Here is a 19,012-nt window from a genome sequence, read left to right on the forward strand (position 1 = left end):
CCCATTTTTGGGAAAAATACTGTCTATAGCCTCAGCCCTGGATCCGCCCCTGGGGAGGCGAGAGGAAGACAACCCCCTGTACCCCCCTCATAAGAACCAAGGAGATAAACCACTTCAGTGTAAAAAATACCTTGTAAATAACACGTTTTGCATGTTTCTCGATAATCGTTTTTACAAAAACAAACATGATTTTTTTTTTATTAACAAAATATATTGTGCTTTACAATGTAGATTCGGCAAATGTGACTATAGAAATACATATACAAATAAAATATATAGGGATGGATATGGATATGTATCTATTTCATAATCATTAATTGTGTCATTGTATTTGTAATTTATTTATTTTACTCCGAGTGGTTTATGGGAATTTTGGCTTAGGTAGTATGCTCGCCAATGGAAAACGATTTCCTGTTGTGGTGCTGCTCGCGTGATTTAGTGTGTCAGCGAACAGTGAAAATCATGCTGTTGCTACATGTTTAGATTTATGTTTTTCCCGCTATTCAACCGTTTTATGATTTTCAATGTTCAAAAAATGGAGTCGTACATATGTCCACTACTAAGGAATTATAAATAGTTATTGCGTTATGGGTTGTTGTGCATCCAAACCGAAGGTGGAGGAGACGCAAGGTAGCACAAAAAAGGAATATTCGTGGTAATAATCTAATATGTTGACACGGTCGTTAGTCGTTAGGCCTACTAGTACTACTACTAGTACTACTACTACTACTGCTAGTACTATATAGCTCTAGTACTACTTTACTACGTTACTACTAGTACTACAGTACTGCTCGTATTGCTACTGCTACTAGCCTACTACTGATTCTTCTGCGGTTACTGCTACAGCCTACTGGCGCTGAGAGGGTCTTGCATCACGGTGCAAATCCACTTTAGGCACCTTAGGTATCACGAAGTGATGCACAGATTTCTGTGTATCATCAACTGATGCACAGAATTTCCGTATATCAAGGAATGATGGAAAAACCCTAACCCTAACCCTAAGCCCAACCCTAACCCTAACCCTAAGCCCAACCCTAACCCTAACACACTTCGTGATACCTAAGGAGCAAGGTTATACTTTATGACTTAGGGTTAGGGTGGGTTAGGTTAGGTTAGGGTTTTTGCATCATTCCTTGATATACGGAAAGTCTGTGCATCAGTTGATGATACACAGAAATCTGTGCATCACTTCGTGATACATAAGGTGCCTAAAGTGGATTTGCGCCTTGCATCACTATGTCCCCCAGGGTACTGCCGGAACTAGCTCTAGTACTATAGCCCGCTTAAGCCTGGCGCACATTGTCGAACATTTTCCCGAACAAATGTTCGTCCAAACAAATGTTTTTGTCTGGCAATGTGCGGTGGAAAATTGCTGAGCGCACATTGCCGAACATTTTGCAGCGAACAATCTCGTGGCACCGTCTAGTAGCTGTGTTTTAAAGAGTCACGTGATCGGCGCTATTGATAGCGCACAAAAATCATGTGACCACATATCGTGCTGCTATTGGTTACTACTTTACAAATGTTCATAGAATTGTTCGACATTCAGCGCACATTGACGAACATTAGACGAACAATGTTCAAGATATCAAACATTTCCGATTTTCAGAAACATTGTTCGGAACAAATGTTCGGCGACTTTTCACCGCACATTGCCGAACATTTCATGGAACATTGCTACGATAATGTTTTTGAGCAAAATGTTCGGCAATGTGCGCCGGGCTTTACATTAACTGCTGCCAGCGGCAATTGTACGCGGGCTATAGTTACTAGAGCTATGCCGGAACGTACCCTGGTACTATCTAATATGCCGGACTGTACCGCGCACAGGCACTTGAAGCGTTTCAAAAAAATATATAATGCTAACTAAATACGAAATCTATTTACTACCAAATTCTTAATGTTTCTATACTCTCTTTCACCTATTATTGCCGACAGTTTCTTGTCAATTCCGTCCAAATCCTACGTGCAACCATATACGCTGCCGGCGCCATTGCTCTCGCGGCTCCACTGCTGTATATATTAGTGTTGCATGCTTACACTAATATATATAGCAGGTAGGAAAGCGGGACCGCAAAATTCGCTCGACGCTCGCTGGATTTCACACTTTCACAGCACGAATACACATCCAACAGCTGCCATCTTTGTTTCTATGTCAAGAACAGTGTTCACTTGTTATAAAAACATACTGTCTCTGTTCGTAACCGAGCTGGGTCACGCGAAATCACACAAAGACTGAAGAAATTCTCGCGTTCGCGAACCTTGCCCCGTAATGTAAATGGCTGTCAGAATCAGGAAACACCTACCGGCGCTTTTTTTGCAACGTTCCAATGGCGAGGCTCGTACGGGAGTTGGAAAGCAGTGCGCCGCCTGCGCGCCGCCTATAGTCCATAGACTGGCACTCGCTCCCACCTCTCGGCTTAGCTTAGTCACTCGATGGGTAATCGAGGTGGGAGCGAATCCCAGTCTATATAGCCCTGATTCTGACAGCCATTTCCATTGTGGGGCAAGGTTCGCGAACGCGAGAATTTCGTTGCCTCGGACGTAAATTCGTTGGCTCCTCCTACCCAAGTGCATGTCGGCATAGTGAGGGCCTCATTTATCCACAATACACTTCGATGGGTCTGGAGTCTGAACGCATACACAGTCCCTTTAAGTATTACGAATATGGCCAGATTGTACAAGAGATGGTGCCACATGTACGTTAGTCATTTGCAAACAATTTGCATGGCAGACTTCTGACAAATGCGTGGCCATTCGTGTTCTCCACAAAACCATGTTGTTTGTTACGTTATACTGTACACACAAAGAAAAGGCTTAACACAGAGCTTGACCAGGTAGTGCCAGTTGGCTGTACTAAGAAAGCAAGAGAGAGAGAGCACATGCCACGTGTTGGTGGCAAGGCCTATAGTCTAAACACACTTGGTTGGTGGTATAGCACACAGCACAGTGACCATAGCTCCACCTATGGATCGAAATAGTGCAAATCTATTATCAAGTAACATTGTTTGTTTAGTCCCAGCAACCATGCAACGCATAACCGGGCGCAATATATAATAAACGTACATGCACGAATTTAAGGGATGTTCAGCTGGCATGTGTCTCCTATTTATTGTCAAACAAAAATTTGAATAAAAAATAGGCAAGATTTTTTCGAACAAATTGCTCTCAGATACATAGTAAATTACATCTGCGAGGCTTCATTAAAAATGTCCAGGGGAGGACCCCCGGGTATCCGCCATAGGCTTTACAATCTCGTGGCTTGCAGGGCGCCCCATCTTCAAATCCTGAATTCAGCCCTGACATAACCAGAGTAGGCAAAATAGACCAAATAAGATTAGTGCAAGAGAGATAATTATACGCCTTAGGAAGTATTGAGTAACATAATATGCATGTTAAACAAATACTGTAATTGGTTGTTGCAAAAAGATGCCTATATATAGAAATATGTACAGCCTTTGCAGCCATACTGTCGCAACTGTAACGTGCATATCACACAACTACACTACTCGGTCAATATGAATACAAATATTTTCTTGCTATTGTGAGTTAATTTATTGCAAGCTATAATTTGTTAGTAGAATATAAGGTTTGTGTAAACCACATTAAGACTTTGTTACTTTAGTAGTAGTTTTGTAATACACAAGTTAGAACTTAAAAATATTTTCAATTATCTACTTCTACATGGATAGTACCAATACAATTTAAGCTTACGTGTGTGAGTCTGCTACTCTCAGAAATTTCAATGGCAGCTTGTAAGTAGGATTGTGTTACACAATCCCTGTATTTGGTGTGTGTTATGAGTTTAATTATATAAGCTTGGTTATGTTGGCACAGCCCTAGGTTAAAATGCTGTATCAGTATGGGTAGGCCTATGCAAGTGCATAGTATGTTAGTATTAATGTTGGGTGTCTACCTATTGTCGTTTTTGAAATATATCTGGATGTTTGGCTTAGTTCATGTTGGCTTAGGGATGTTTCATAAGAGTACTCCAGTTTAGTTGGATTTGCCTGCTAATGCTATGTCATTCAGATCAATTAATTTTGATTCAAAACTGATGTTTATTTCCAGCTGGTTCCATTCTGGTTCTGACCATATATTAAAAATTCAGATCCAGTGCATTTCTCATAATATGGAATTTGCATATGGGTGAATTATTGTATTTCATGTGTAGTGGCCATCATTTGCAAATGTGATGTGAGTGAATTTATGTAACCAGAGCTATAATAAAATGGGGTATTTCAGTATAATTAAGAACATATAGGTTTAAAGATAATACAAGCATAAATTAACATAGAATAAACAATATAATTTACGTTTTTACTTTCAGGGATAAAAGAGCTCAAATTGATCCAAAAGATTACATAATTGAAAATGTAAATGGCCAAACAGTTGGAAAGATACCTGGTCAAGTCAATGGGCAGCAATTCATCATTCAAAATTGTGAGGTATGAATTATGTGATTTATTTCATAAACCAGATAACAATGACATAACACTACTTGTAAAGGTAACAATTGTTTGGTTTGCAATGATTTCTTTTATTGCAAAATAGATTATATGATTGTGAATTCCACTAGAAAATTCTTTCTTAAATTGTTATTATGACACATTATAATTTGTTTAAATTACTATTCCAGGATGCCTGCATTTATATATTTGACAACTCAGCACAGGTGACCATTGATGACTGCAAGAATTGTCGAATATTTATTGGTCCTGTGAAAGGCAGGTGAGTATTTAACCTAAAACAAATTTATTACTTTTTTACAGCCATTTCATGGGATATAATATTCAACTTTATTATGTCATTTTGATCTAAAATTTATTATGATTTGACCTATATGTCACTACCATACCATCTGTGTTATAGGCAGTAAGTTGTCTTTACATGTACAATGGTCTAATCAATCTTTTTCATGTCAATAACTTGGATACCTGCTGAGTGGGATATAAATAAATAAATGAGTAAATTAATTGATAAATAAATATAAATAATTAATTAATAAGAAAATAAATAAATGATTAATTGCAATAGTTATTACACACACATGCAAGCACACAAACAAACGAACACAAACACACCACACAATATGCAATGGCAATACAATACATTGAATATATATACAAATTCATGTCTATGCAATACAGTATGCATAATACTGTACACTATATACACTGAGGTAGTTTGTCTATAAATACAAACAACAGCTTCTTGCCAGGCACTAACATAAGGACTATTATATATACTATTGCACTTTTGTACATTGGCTGTAGTTAGATGAGGCATACATGGTATATGCTAGCCCATGCCATAGCCCTGCATTCTTGCAGCATAAGCAAGCAACTTATTTCCCGAATCATTTAAACTTCAAAACTGTATTCCTGCTACAACCAAGTCATGGTGCCTTGCTAAGTGACTACACAAACATTAATCCAGGCACGGAACCAGGAATAGTAAACAGGGTGTGAAATTACCAGGAGGCCGGAGTCAAATACTCCCTGATTTACTGCTGGACTCCCTGATTTGACATATGCAGGAGTACGCGTGACTCCCTGAAAATTCTGCCATACTAGCTAGTTCGTTCCAGAGCATGGCCTCGCGGAGTTACCGTATTTTTTCAGCAAATGTCCAGAGAAAATTTGGCAGACGTGCAACCGCATGAATTTTCAAAATAAGCACATGCGTTATTATTAATATCTTTAATTTTGAACTTCAGACTGCGGACTCTCTCTTTTTTAGAGGGCAGGAGTCCGTTAGACTCCCCTGTTCAAAAGTTCATTTCTACCCCTGAGTAAACCAACAGGGTAAAATGCAACTTATTATCCACAGCAGGACAGTTGTCTGTAAAAACCTATCACGGAACTTCCATGGTTCATTTTAATATCACTGATGTTTTGACCTGGTTGCGATCCTGTATTTAAGAATGTGTTTAAAGGAACAGTAGCCTCTAGGTTCTAGGGTTATTTTCAGCTAATTTAGGTTATAATTGCACTACATAAAAAGTTTCATGGTTCAATCACCATTAGAAATATTTTTTTTAAATGTTTTATAACTAACGACTACAGTTTGATTACAACGACGGTGGCGCCACTCAAAGCGCACGATCTGAGAAGTTGCGCAAAACCACTTTCCAGCCAAGGGCTACAGACCGAGGGTATTTCTTATTTATTCATTTAAAAGCAAAAGGATTGTAATATCTTATAAACGACATATAGTTTCAGTTATAATATGGATAAATTTGCCCTAAAATGAATATCGTTTGGTTAAATAGCATTTAGGTATAAATATAATTGCACTTTTGTGATTAGCCCTAGGTCATTTACCTTCAAAATAAAAATGCAAATACGCAACTTTTTCAGGGTGGCAGCACGGTCGCGGGTGTCATGGTGCCGTTCAAATTTCGTAGCGTTGATGTGTAAATAATTAATTAAGTATCTGGTGACAAATACATGTGGGTATAGACGATTTGTTATACAGTAAGTACAGTTGTATGCAGTAAAATCCTAGAGGCTACTGTCCCTTTAAGTATCCGCCAAAATGCCACCTTAGCATTTAATTCATAATTGTGAACTGTTCTTGTACTGGTTATTCCCCACAGCCCTCCCTTCATCCCACCTCGCCTCACCTGTGACTACCAATAGTTTACTGCTACATAAATTCTCTCTCACCGTTTGTTTGTTTTGCTCTAGTGTGTTTCTGAGGGACTGTGCCGGATGCAAGTTTGTAATCGCCTGTCAACAGTTCCGTGCACGAGACTGCAAAAAGATAGACTGTTTCCTTCACTGTGTCACACAGCCCATCATTGAAGCATGTACCTCGATGCAGTTTGGATGCTTTCAGTACAATTATGAGGAATTAGAAGGTAGGCAGTTCAACATGGTACACGTGTGACTTGTGCATGAGCAAATGTGGTCAATCAGTGTGACGTCAAAAGAGTTTTGGAGGTAATATCAGGGTCTCTTATACATAAGAGGCACAGTGGCGCACCGCCGTTATCAAATTTAACATCGCCGTTGTGAAAATGTTCAAATGCAGTCTAACTCTAAGACATTCAAATATTTCAAATTTTTCTGGGCAAGACCCCCCCACCCACCCCCATCCGCTTGCAGCGTCCGCATGCGTGCCTACGGCATGCCTTTGAATCCATCATGCACGTTTTTTTCCCAAACTGGCCATTACCTCCTTTGTCTAATTTTCCCTCAGAAGAAACCCTGCATATGCCTGACCAAATGTTATTAGGCTCTCTAAAATTGTGCATATATGTGTGTTTCACAGTGTTTGCTATATTATCCACTATATCTGGTTGTTGGTTATACTAATGTGAGCTTTGGAGAAATTATCTTCACAGTAACTGGAACAGAATATCTGTTGATTTACATGTGTCTAATACTGTCTATAGTCATATATTTATAAGCACAGTTGGTAAAGGTGGCTCTGCACCTCACCCCTCCCCCCATAGTTTGGAATTAAAATGCCACTGTATTCACATGTACACTAGTTTTATCTTAATAATTAAAACTGCTGACCCCTAATTAAAAGGAGCATAAATGCCCTGTCATAAATGCTCGTATACACACTAGTAGTAAATAGTACACTACTGTTCCTTGATTACCATAGGATTTATACATTTTTTATTATACGAATTTATTTACATTTTTTACATAAAAATGTCTTAAAAATGCGATGATTAGCACAAATAAACCTTATAAATTGATGAATGTAGTTCGAAAATGTAAACAACCCGTCATGACAGTTTGTTCAAAATTTACTGCACGCAAGCGGCACGGCAAAAGCACATAGTCTCGTCTGGAATAGCAGTCTTTACAGAAAAGAAATAAACTTAAAAAACCGAATAATAAACTAGTCTGAGAAGATAATAGCCTCTTACTCAATCTTACTTCCATTATAAAATAGATATTAGCAAGGATAAAAGAATTTCAGCTTATTTACATACTATATTTCATGCCCTAAGAATGCACAGATTTATACACATAAAAGTTGAGTCACTCGGAGCTTGCCGTAACGATATTACTTTGCACAAAAGCGTGGAAAGCGATTACTGATGTAAACATCGGAATGCATATGTTATCAAGAGCGTATTAAGAAGGCTTCTTTAAGAGCCTTATTAAGAGCCTTCTTAATACGCTCTTGATGTTATGAACAAGGCAGCTTTTATGTTGAGTCTATCTGATCAATATTTTTTCATGGAAAATGCTTGCATAGAACATTACGTTTATTAAATACATAATGGATTTCAGGTGAAAGCTGCTTTAACCAATAAACTACCATACAAGTGATTATAGACCATTATTAAATATTACAAACGATGTTATCACATCACATGAAAATTAGGCTAAGCTAGGCGACTCATAACAAATATGGCTGTAATAAGGGATCATGGTTGTCCGTTGGAAAACATCAGGGAAAAATACGGAGCACTGTGTCCCACAGTGTAACACTAATGTATGAATCCATAAGATAATAATTGATAAAGATGTAAGCTTCCATAATTTCCTGACTAAAAGAAGAAGACCTCAAAAACGTGGAGTATTGCTATATGCCGTGATATTGGGGCCACTCTTCGCGGTAACAATTGACACATTATACATGTTGTCAGCTTTGATGGCCATCATAACGCAAATTGCAAAACCTTTGTGCATGCAAAATATCTAATTCGATTTACACAACCTCTACCAAAAGATTGTTTGAAATTTAATTGAGAAATTGCTAAAAACGACAGTACCAGGGCCGTATGCAGGGGGGGTTATTTGGTTTCTGTAACCCCCCTTGGTTGATAAAAAAAGAGAAAAAGTACTAGTTTAAACCTAGTAACATGTTTGGACCTACAGTTGTTTACTCGGGTCTTACTCGGTTACATTGGGATCTATACAAATAAATGTATTGTGATACTAAGTGGGTATAACAGGTGTCAACTAGTCAAATTTAATGGGTAGAAGTTAATTTTTTGTGTAACCATTACAATGTAATTATAACCTTTTTAAAGATAAAGACTCATTGATGGTTAACTACTGAAACACTCTACTACTGTAACAGTTTTAGTTAACACTATAATTTCAAAGAGTCACAGTTCATCATCCTAGCATCTAGATTGGATGGATCACACCACGGAGATAATTAGTCATAATTCCCAACACCAGAGACGAGTTTGTTACAAATCTCATTTTATTTGATTGATGTTAATATTGTTATGGTGATATACACTGTCTTTTGTATGAATTCAACAAACAATTGAAGTGAACTAGATGCCAGGAAATAGCATCTAAACATGTTAAAAACCAAAATTGGCCGGACTCTTCCCCCACTCACCGCTTCGCGGCTCGGGGCGAAGCTTCGCATCGCCATTTTGTAACCCCCCTCTGCCCAACCTCTGGATACGGCCCTGTACTGTACCAACAATATAAGCACATCATGTAACGCGGCTTCTATCATCTATTCTCATTCATCTATAATATTTTACAAATTATGATAACATGTGCTAGCCGTGACATTATGTGTTATGACAAATGTTTTAGTAGCTTGTCTAACAGTTTGTAGAGAATTGTGTAAAGCTTGCATTACTGTCCTGGGTATCCAGTTTTTCTATATACAGAGACTAGTGTACCGATTATGGGCATTATTATATACCACCATTCTGAGGAAATAGGTGTGATTTTCTGTTTCAGATCAGTTCAAGGCAGCAGATATTAGCTTATTCAACAACAACTGGTCAAATATACATGACTTCACACCAGTTGCTGATGAGACCAACTGGGGCCTTTTGCCAGAGGTGGGTTTCTATAATAGTCCTTAGTTTCTGTGTATAACGTGTTTTTTACAACTAGTACTAAGTAGTTGCAACTGGCATTGTTTTCTTGATATATTTTAGATAGTCCCAGCTCTAAGGAAATTTGCTTGCCCACACTACTGTAAATTCATTGTGGAACGGCAGCATACACAAACCGCTTCTATTAGACCTGGGTTCTCCTAGCTGGTTGGCACATAGAGCAACCAAAAATAGGACAAACGTTAATTTCTTCTTGTGTACAGTAGTCTACGCTTTATAGGACAGGTCAGGAACCATGAAACTCTCGCTTAGTCCTGACTAAGCGGTGAACATAACACCATGCATAAAGATTGTTTTTCAAAGACGTGTCATGTAAGTGATGCGCCCGTTTATCCACGGCTCGATGAAGCGGGGACAACTGTATTATCTATTCATAATGGAATTTATGTATATATGGCTTGATTTTCTGTGCATCTAGGGCTACAGTTCTCTTTTATATTTGTATCTGTGCTTGCAGCCGGATATACAGGTAGGGAGGAATGGAAATTTTCGTTGCATATCTGCATGAATATCAGATCTCATTACTTTTCTGTGCATATGATCATTTGACACATACATAAAATATCAATACCATTAGGTGAACCCATATATGTACACATATATACTGCAGGGGGAAAAAAAAAATTTTTTCACGGGAGCTCTTTTTCAAGTCTGTGGGAAAATAGCTCTCATAAAAAAATTTACGGGAGCGATTTCGGAGGTTTGAAGAGCGAATCGCTCATCGCTCCCGTTTATTTTTCACCCGGATATACTGTATACATATATACATATACATATACATATACATATACATATACATATACATATACATATACATATACATATACATATACATATACATCAAGAGTCCATAATAGAGATGGACTCTTGATTATGGACTCTTCTCTATTATGGACTCTATCATGGACTCTTCTCTACGATGGACTCTATCATGGACTCTTCTCTATGATGGACTCTAGATATACATATACATATACGCATATACATACACACACACACATGCACACGCACATAAACATACATCACGTATACGTATACGCTATAAAGGGTTTCTCCCAGGCCTTTAATGCATGTCAGGTCTGTATATTCCTTCTAAGCTGAAGCTAATATCGTCCTCTGACGTGCCTTATTTGCCTAATTGACATGCCTTAATTTCCAGCTGTGTTTACTTTTGGCACAATCCCGGCACAATCATGTTATGTTTCACAACTTGATGTATACATTTCTAAACTGATCGATGTTACTTGTGTATTAAGGAGCTCTGCATATAACATGCATAATGACTCAAGTTGTACAACCCTCTCCTGGGCCTCCCCCACCCGTCAATAAGCGACCGTGGATGTCTTCTGAAATTCTTCAGGAAAACCATGCATATACATATACATATGTACATGCGTACAATACATACGTATGCACGCACACGCATACATACAATGCACGCACCGCATGCACACACAGCATGCACGCACACTCACTAATACACCACACATGCGTGCGCCACGCACATATGCTAGTGCATAAACATAGAATATTCATATATTATTCTTATTATAATTAATATGTAATCCATTGTCATTCATATATTATAAGCTTACAAGCTCATGCCACTGTTATGTAAGTAAATATTCATCATTTGTACCGCCCTGCACTTGGCTATTGGCCATTATGTGAATTAAATTAATTGTATGAACGTGTGGGTGGGTGTGTGTATGTGTGGGTGTATATATTACATATACATATATATATACATATAATATATCTATAGTAATAAAGAATAGTCACTTCTGGATAATATATGTGCAGTCAAAGACTTGTATATAATGGTCACTCACTAGGTAAAGACCAAAACTAGTAATATTAGTACTTTTCACTATATACACTACCAATAAGAAAATGAAACATGTTATTTATAGGTGTTCATTCTATAGAGTTGCCATCTAACACAGCTTCGAGTGCATATATGTGTACTTGTGTGAGCCCACGCGTGTCTGTGTGTATATGTGTGTTTGCGTGTATTCACCTTATTGATATGTCTTTCTTTATTCATGATGTTTAGTTGATGCATGAGACCATGTTTGTATTATCATAAAACGTCACCTACTCACAGGAGACATTGATTTTTCGTGAACTCATGCAGCACCTTCGTTAAACTATAGCTCGTGAGACTGGTAAACCAATACTTGGTTACTTGACACTTTCCTATAGAACCGATTTTCTTTCACACTTAATGTGACAGTCGTAACGGTGGTTTTTACTATATAAAATATATCAGCCATTCCCATCACCTATCTTCAAACGCAACCATCACACCTCACCATTGCCATTAAAATAATTGTGATAAATTTTGAGCTTACAGCCAGTTCAATCTCTATCTCCTTCCTTCTGTTAAGTCAAATTGCTGGCCAATCCTTTATATAAAACATGCCTACGTCCATTAACCACTAACCACTACCTCCGTTACCTAGCCTACCTTAGCATAAACCCTACATTAATTATTTCAAGAATCTTCCTTTGTATTTGTAATTATTGGTAATAATCACAAAACATCGTGTAGGTGTATTCATAACCCTTCAATAAATGCATGAACATATTTATACGTGATACATATAATGATAATAGGCACTACACTCAACCATTTACACGCAAGAGTTTTTTGTGCCATGGCCATCGTCTTTTATTGACGTAGCTGCTAAAGTTACCCATCCCTACGTTTTTCTTTTGCCAGTCTTGTCTATGTAAAGGAAGCAACCTTATTTAATCATATACATATAGCATCTTTCATCAGACATACCTGCTATTTCTCTTGCTTCTTTCTGATCACCGTGCTTCCCCTTAGTTATAGCTGCAATCCTCCTCTAACAGTTCCTACTATCATAAACTGTAATATTCTTTTTGCCATACCTAGTCACGTGTTTTTTGCTCACGACCCTATCTTTTCATATTCTACCACACCTTTTTGTCCTCATGCATCCAGGGTTGGCAGCGAAAAAAAACAGTACTGTTTTAAACTGTTTTAAAACAGTGTTTTTTGCTGATCCAAAGTACCCCATTTTTATGGAATTTTACTCTAAGTCAATACTACGCCAACTAATTTTCTACCCCCTAAATAAAAGTATTTTCCATGCTTACTTTGGCGGAAACTATAAAAAAGTGCTGAAATTTTTCTACTGGCCAATAGATGTCAGCATCACCCAATGCTAACTGTTCCTATGGAAACAACCCAAGCCAAAAAAAATTATTAAACCAATAAAACTAGTCCTGTACTGATATCGATAGATAGAGTTATGCGTTGTTTCTTTGTATCGCCAATAAAAGACGAAAAAACGAAAAAAAAACATGTTTTAAACAGTGTTTCTTTGTTTTTTTGCAAAAAGACTGTTTTATTCCAACCCTGCATGCATCTCTCTTAAACATACACACTGTTCTCCCTTGCCCTTACACACCATTTTCTTTCGGCAATTACTGCCACACCATTTCAACCATAGCTGCTGTCTTGCCACAGTCACGTCTATCATCATTTGGCAGTATCATTCCTTATTTTAGCTATATCATCATCTTTAGCCGTGGTTAATTTAAGTTCAGTTCAGTTAACTTGCTGGACCTTGAATTAGTGCAAACTCTTGCTTCACATGTTGACTTCTCTCCCACTGCACGGCAGGGTTCAAAGTAGAGGAATATGTACCTCACTGCCAAGAACAGCAGAACAGTTCAGAGAGTGGAAGCTAGTCAATCACACATGCCAAGAGGACAGCATCATTCCTCTGACTGTCTCTTCAACTAGAAGAAAGCATACTGAGGTGGGTTTTCACTGAAGCAATTTAAGACATTGTAATGAGACCGAACTGTATTTGTGATATATTTTATGTGAATTGTTTTTTATTTATTAATACAGCAGTAAGTTATCTTTTTGATAACAAATACTTGTTCATGTCTGTTTGCAGCAGGTTTTCCAAAAGAAGTTTTCATTTGTCTTATCATTACTTGTAGATGTCAGTTAATTTTCCCTGATTCTCAATCTTCATTTGTGCATTATATTTTCTGATAGTTAATTAATGTTCTCTTTTATAACAATCTATGAAATAAATGGTTGTATCTGTCCTGCGTACTTAATTTATGTACACAAGTTGTGATTACCAGCTTATACCTACAAGTGAAATACTTTGTGTGACACACTTTTGTGGACTAGTGAATTTTGCATGAAACAATTGCTCACAATGGGAGCTAATATTATCAGGATGCAAGAAGTTATAGGGAATCGTTATGCGTATATGCAATTCATGCAGCTTGGCAAGACATCATGTCGATAACATATACTTAACACACGTGGCTACCACACACATGCTCAAATGTTTTTCATTGTTGTGTTTTTTCTATGTTCAGTCGTGTCTGATCGTATTCTTCTCTGATGGAGGGTCAGACAGAAAAGAGCACGAAATTTTCTTAATGACATGCGTGAGAACCATGTAAGGGCATCTCACTAAACTCTCTGTTATTCTCTTCCTACTCCCGTCACCACTATTTTTCCATTCCATCCATGAGGAGTCAATTATCTGCTCTTGCTATATATATATATAATTAAATATATATATATATATATCAGGAGTAGATAATAGGGAAGGAGTGTGACTTCAATAAACAAGGGAAATTTGTCATTTACTAGCCTTATAATATCTACGATTTACTACGCGTTAACTCATCCAACTTGAGCTCAAATCGTACACAGTACATTCGCCTAGCATCGTGCGAAATTGTTTCCGTCGTATACACCCGCAATCCGGAGATATAGACTAAAACGTACGACACCGATTTTCCATTCTGCTGCCAGCAAACTGATGCGTTTTGCGCCGACATTTAACAAAAGGCACCTACTAACCACAGCTTGCTCTCTCACGAGGCGGTGTGGCTCGCAGGGAGATTGCGTGGGGCGTGCGTGGGCGGCTGGGGGCATACCAGCTGTATGCCGGCTATGCCGGTATGTAGCTGTATGCCGGGTTCAAAGGTTATCTCGCCGAGTGTTGGCGTCGATTGTCCATCTCCCTGTGAGCCACACCGCCTCGCCGAGAGAGCAAGTTGTGGTTAGTAGCTGCCTTTTGTTTAAATTTCGGACGGCAAAACGCATCGAGTTTGCCTGGCAGCAGAAATGGAAAATCGTGGGTCCCGTAAACGTTTTAGTCTATATTCTCCGATTGCGGGTGTACACGAGGGAAACAATTGCGCACGATGCTAGGCGAATGTACTGTGTACGATTGAGGCATCAGTGGATGAGTTACGCATAGTAAATCGTAGGTATTATAAGGCTAGTAAATGACGAATTTCCCTTGTTAATTGAAGTCACACTCCTTCCCTATTATCTACTCCTGATATATATGTATAATTATATATATATATATATATAGCCAGAGCTAATAATACATAATGTACACAATGTATTTTACACAATGTATTATTAGCTCTTGATATATAAGATATATCTCTCGTTCACACGAGGATTTCAGTACCATACTGAGCGTTCACACTGTAAAAATATGTAAGACTTATACGCGGCCTCCCAAGTACCGTACTGAAATACGAGGCTTATTTGGCACGGAAAGTGATTCCGCGCTGAAACAACGGCACCATGCTGGCCGCGTATTGTCTGTCGTGTGACTGCAATTCGAGGCCTCGTAAGCCGTGAAACTGTAGTGCGCTACATTGATACTAGGCGGCGGAGTGTCGTTTTTCACTTAAGGCTCATGCCATTGAAAATATTTCTCCGAATTTCCTTTTGATAATTGTCTTCATCACCAAAGCATTCGTAATGTTCATCTGGATTTTGTGTAATTTTACTGAAAAACTGCCACAAACAACTGACTTTCATGGGCGCCGCGCCGCCATCATGGAAAACATTTCCCTCTAACCGAGAAATTATTTACTATTATACCTAGCCAGCTAAGCCTCGATTCTCGTGTGAACGCTGCGGGTTGTGTTAGCACGGTATTTCAGCCGAATTCAGCACCAGATAAGTATGGAACCAGCGAGGCCGTGTCTCGTGTGAACGTAGCTATATATAATGTTATATGTGTGTAATACACTGTGTAGAGGTCAAATCTATCAAAATACAGAGACATACACGTTTACCTTCGGCCTACCTTATTTATAACATCTCTTGAGCATATGACATGGGCGCTTATGACAATAAGACTGTAGCTAGTAATTCTATGCCAGCTCAGATCTCCGGTTTGAGTTCATCCTTTTTAAATAGTCACGACACCATATAAGTTATCTGCTCCTACTCCGTTTTTGTTATCAACCCAAGCCCACTTACACTGTGTTTAAGTAACAGGCCCGTATGAGCTACAGTAGATATGAACGTTAGGAATGTAGTTTATGAAAGGTTGCCACTCCAGCAGGCTTGTGAGATCCTAACCGTTTGTTCCTCGGGTGATCTTTCGAACAATGTAATGGAACTCACTTCAGGTGAACAAGAAATGAATGCAGAGTTCAGTCCTGGTGAATTGTCATTGCAGACGGGTAATTGGTTTGCATGATCACAGGTTTCACATACGGACTTTTATATGGCCAAGCTAAGATAGCATAAAGAAGACATTGCAAAGAATTTCTGATGTTGAAATATGTTGCCACTGTGTGCCAGAGCATGATGAGGAATTGTCTGGACTGCGTATTTCTCCCGGCCCCCCCACTCAGTGTTATCTAGGGTACGCATATGCTCGTTCCCTCCTTTTGAAAGCACCCCCCTATCTCAGGACTGCTAAAATTTCTGAACCCCCCTTTCGCGGGCTTTTTGCGGGTTTTTCCTGCCTTGGAGACCCCCCTAAATCCGGAACACTGATCAATGTACCCCCTATCTCAGGTTAGCTCTCATTCCAACCGTAGTGACGTTAGTGTATAGCGTGTGGAACTGTCGAACCAGTCTACACTACGTAGTGTAGAGTTCAGTGATCGAGGGGAACTAGGGGGCAATATTTTTACATTTCAAAATTAAATAATCCTGAATGAGCTTTCAAAACTAGCAGGAATTTCAGGAATTTGATCCCGGGATTTGATAAAGTTTTCTATGATATTCAAGATGAAAGAGAGAGAGGAAAAACACCCCCTTTTTAAAGAAATCTCTGGGTGAAAAGTCAAATACACCCCCTTTTTTACAATTCTTGGGCCGGATTTTGTCGCGCGAAAAATACCCCTTTACCGGAGATTTTGGGAACGCGCATGCGGTCCCTCCGACCTCGGAGTGGGGGGGCCGGGGTATTTCTACAAGCGAACGCAACTGCACTTACCATATCTTACATCACCGTTCTATTTATATTGTAGACCCTTCATGCTACTGCCTCGTCCACCTAGACTAATGCGTGAGTTGTCGTTGATGGGCGTGGTTGTTCATTTGCAGCCACATTGCACCCTAGTGCAGAGTAAGGAAGTTACAATGCAGGAAGATGATGCCCGCCGCGTGTTTGGGTCAGAATCCTACACATTACTAGTAAAATTAGGTGAGTGCTTGTCTTCAGTGTCGTCTGTGCGATCAAGCATTTCAGGTTAACATTTTGTCTTTGATAGCATTTAGTATATAGTGTGAGGCATTGTTGGCAGCAACCTTAATTAAAAAAAATGTATTAAAAATTTTTAATTATGTTTCTTTTAGAATATGTGTCTTCATTCTGGTGGCATTGAGAAAACAATACATTTTATTGACATGATACGATAGTACGTTATTTATTATAATTTCATCTACCCTGCAGGACCAGTGATAGGATTCGAGTATAATGGACCAAATGCCAATCTTCATTGTCAAAAAGCCGTTGCTGACACAGCATATGGCACGACTGGCCTTGCCTTTGTTAGCAGCAATCAAAAGACTGCCATGTCGTACGTCGAGAACTTCTACAACTTTGCAGACATGCAGATGAGTGGCTAAGTGGCATGAAGATTAAACAGAGAAACAATCAGAAGATTACGTATACAAGGGATATAATTGAGTTAGTTGGGTTAACGAGCTAACTGATGTGCTTCTACGATGAGAAAAAGGGAGGTATATGAGTGAAAGAGAGCGAGAGAGAGAGGTTAGGAGGTTAAGCTGTTAGAAAAGGTTGTGCTAGAATGTAGATATGTGATTAAGCTGCTAGGAGCATAGGCAAGCCTCATTTATGATCTAGTCACAAATCTAGGCCATCTGGGAAGTAACTATTGTTTGTTGGTTTTGTCTGTTATCATTTCTTCATAATATTTTAGCTGATTTTATGAAGGCTTTCAATGCATAGCATGTTCGCGTGCATTCATACATAATCTTTATTATGGAATTAAGCCTTAAACAAGTGACAGTGACAGTAACAGCTGAAGTGACAGTGGGTATGGGCAGTCATTGAAGCTGGTGAGCATTTGCTATATTGATGAGCACCTGATTAGTATCTTGCTGTCCCCTACATGTTTTCCTAATATTTTAGCATAGTTATTGACTTTAGGGCAACATGGCGTTATTTGCATTTCTAGATAAGCATTCACTGTTAAGGCATGTAAGGTACTCAAGTCACTTTATTACACTTATATAGTAGGATATTGTATTATGATGACCAGTTTTTATGAGACTTCTACAGTTTACAGTTCTCGTTTTCTAAAGATTAGCTGAAGTCAACAAAATTGATTGGTGGATGCCACCAAGTTACTTGTGCTCGGTACATGAAACGTGCGCTTCTATTTCACGGTAGGTATTTGCTCGTTTAATATTGATGTAAGGCATATAATATCAAATGGGGTTAATAAGTGCTATACGTTTTCGAAATATTGCTATCCATGACACATCACTTCTAATTGGCATTGTAAAACGTGTGCACCAACCGGAGTATAATGATACTCTGCAGGGATGAATGTTTCTGCAGATTCAATTACGGTTTACCAATAAAGATTGCCTTAACAATTTAACTATATATAACCTTACAGACTATAGCATCTTCTGATGTATAGGCCTAGACAACTTTCTTATGTGAGTTATATGTCAGTGCGACTGATGTTTTATGTTTCATTTCTATATATATATAATCTTGATTATGGACTCTTCTCTATTATGGACTCTATCATGGACTCTTCTCTATGATGGACTCTATCATGGACTCTTCTCTATGATGGACTCTATCATGGACTCTTCTCTATGATGGACTCTAGATATACATATACATA

General features: G+C 38.5%; 1 protein-coding gene across 1 annotated transcript; it reads left to right on the top strand.

Annotated features, from left to right (window-relative positions):
• The first annotated feature begins 406 nt into the window (after positions 1-406).
• On the top strand, positions 407-18,757 carry LOC106807354 (protein XRP2-like). Its single transcript, XM_014809665.1, has 8 exons — positions 407-655; positions 4,331-4,448; positions 4,640-4,731; positions 6,693-6,865; positions 9,687-9,790; positions 14,228-14,310; positions 17,156-17,331; positions 17,581-18,757. The coding sequence occupies exons 1-8, from the start codon at positions 588-590 to the stop codon at positions 17,754-17,756; spliced, it is 990 nt and encodes a 329-aa protein (XP_014665151.1). The 5' UTR covers positions 407-587; the 3' UTR covers positions 17,757-18,757.
• The last annotated feature ends 255 nt before the right edge of the window (positions 18,758-19,012 follow it).

The sequence above is a fragment of the Priapulus caudatus genome, unplaced genomic scaffold (genome assembly GCF_000485595.1).
Source record: "Priapulus caudatus unplaced genomic scaffold, Priapulus_caudatus-5.0.1 Scaffold210, whole genome shotgun sequence".
NCBI lineage: Eukaryota > Metazoa > Priapulida > Priapulimorpha > Priapulimorphida > Priapulidae > Priapulus > Priapulus caudatus.

What these genes read in the sequence shown, in the direction of transcription:
- LOC106807354 (XM_014809665.1), top strand. Translation starts at nt 588, where the DNA reads ATGGGTTGTTGTGCATCCAAACCGAAGGTGGAGGAGACGCAAGGTAGC. An exon ending in TCATCATTCAAAATTGTGAG is followed by an intron (nt 4,449 to 4,639) that starts GTATGAATTATG and finishes TTACTATTCCAG; the next exon opens with GATGCCTGCATTTATATATT. An exon ending in CAATTATGAGGAATTAGAAG is followed by an intron (nt 6,866 to 9,686) that starts GTAGGCAGTTCA and finishes TTTCTGTTTCAG; the next exon opens with ATCAGTTCAAGGCAGCAGAT.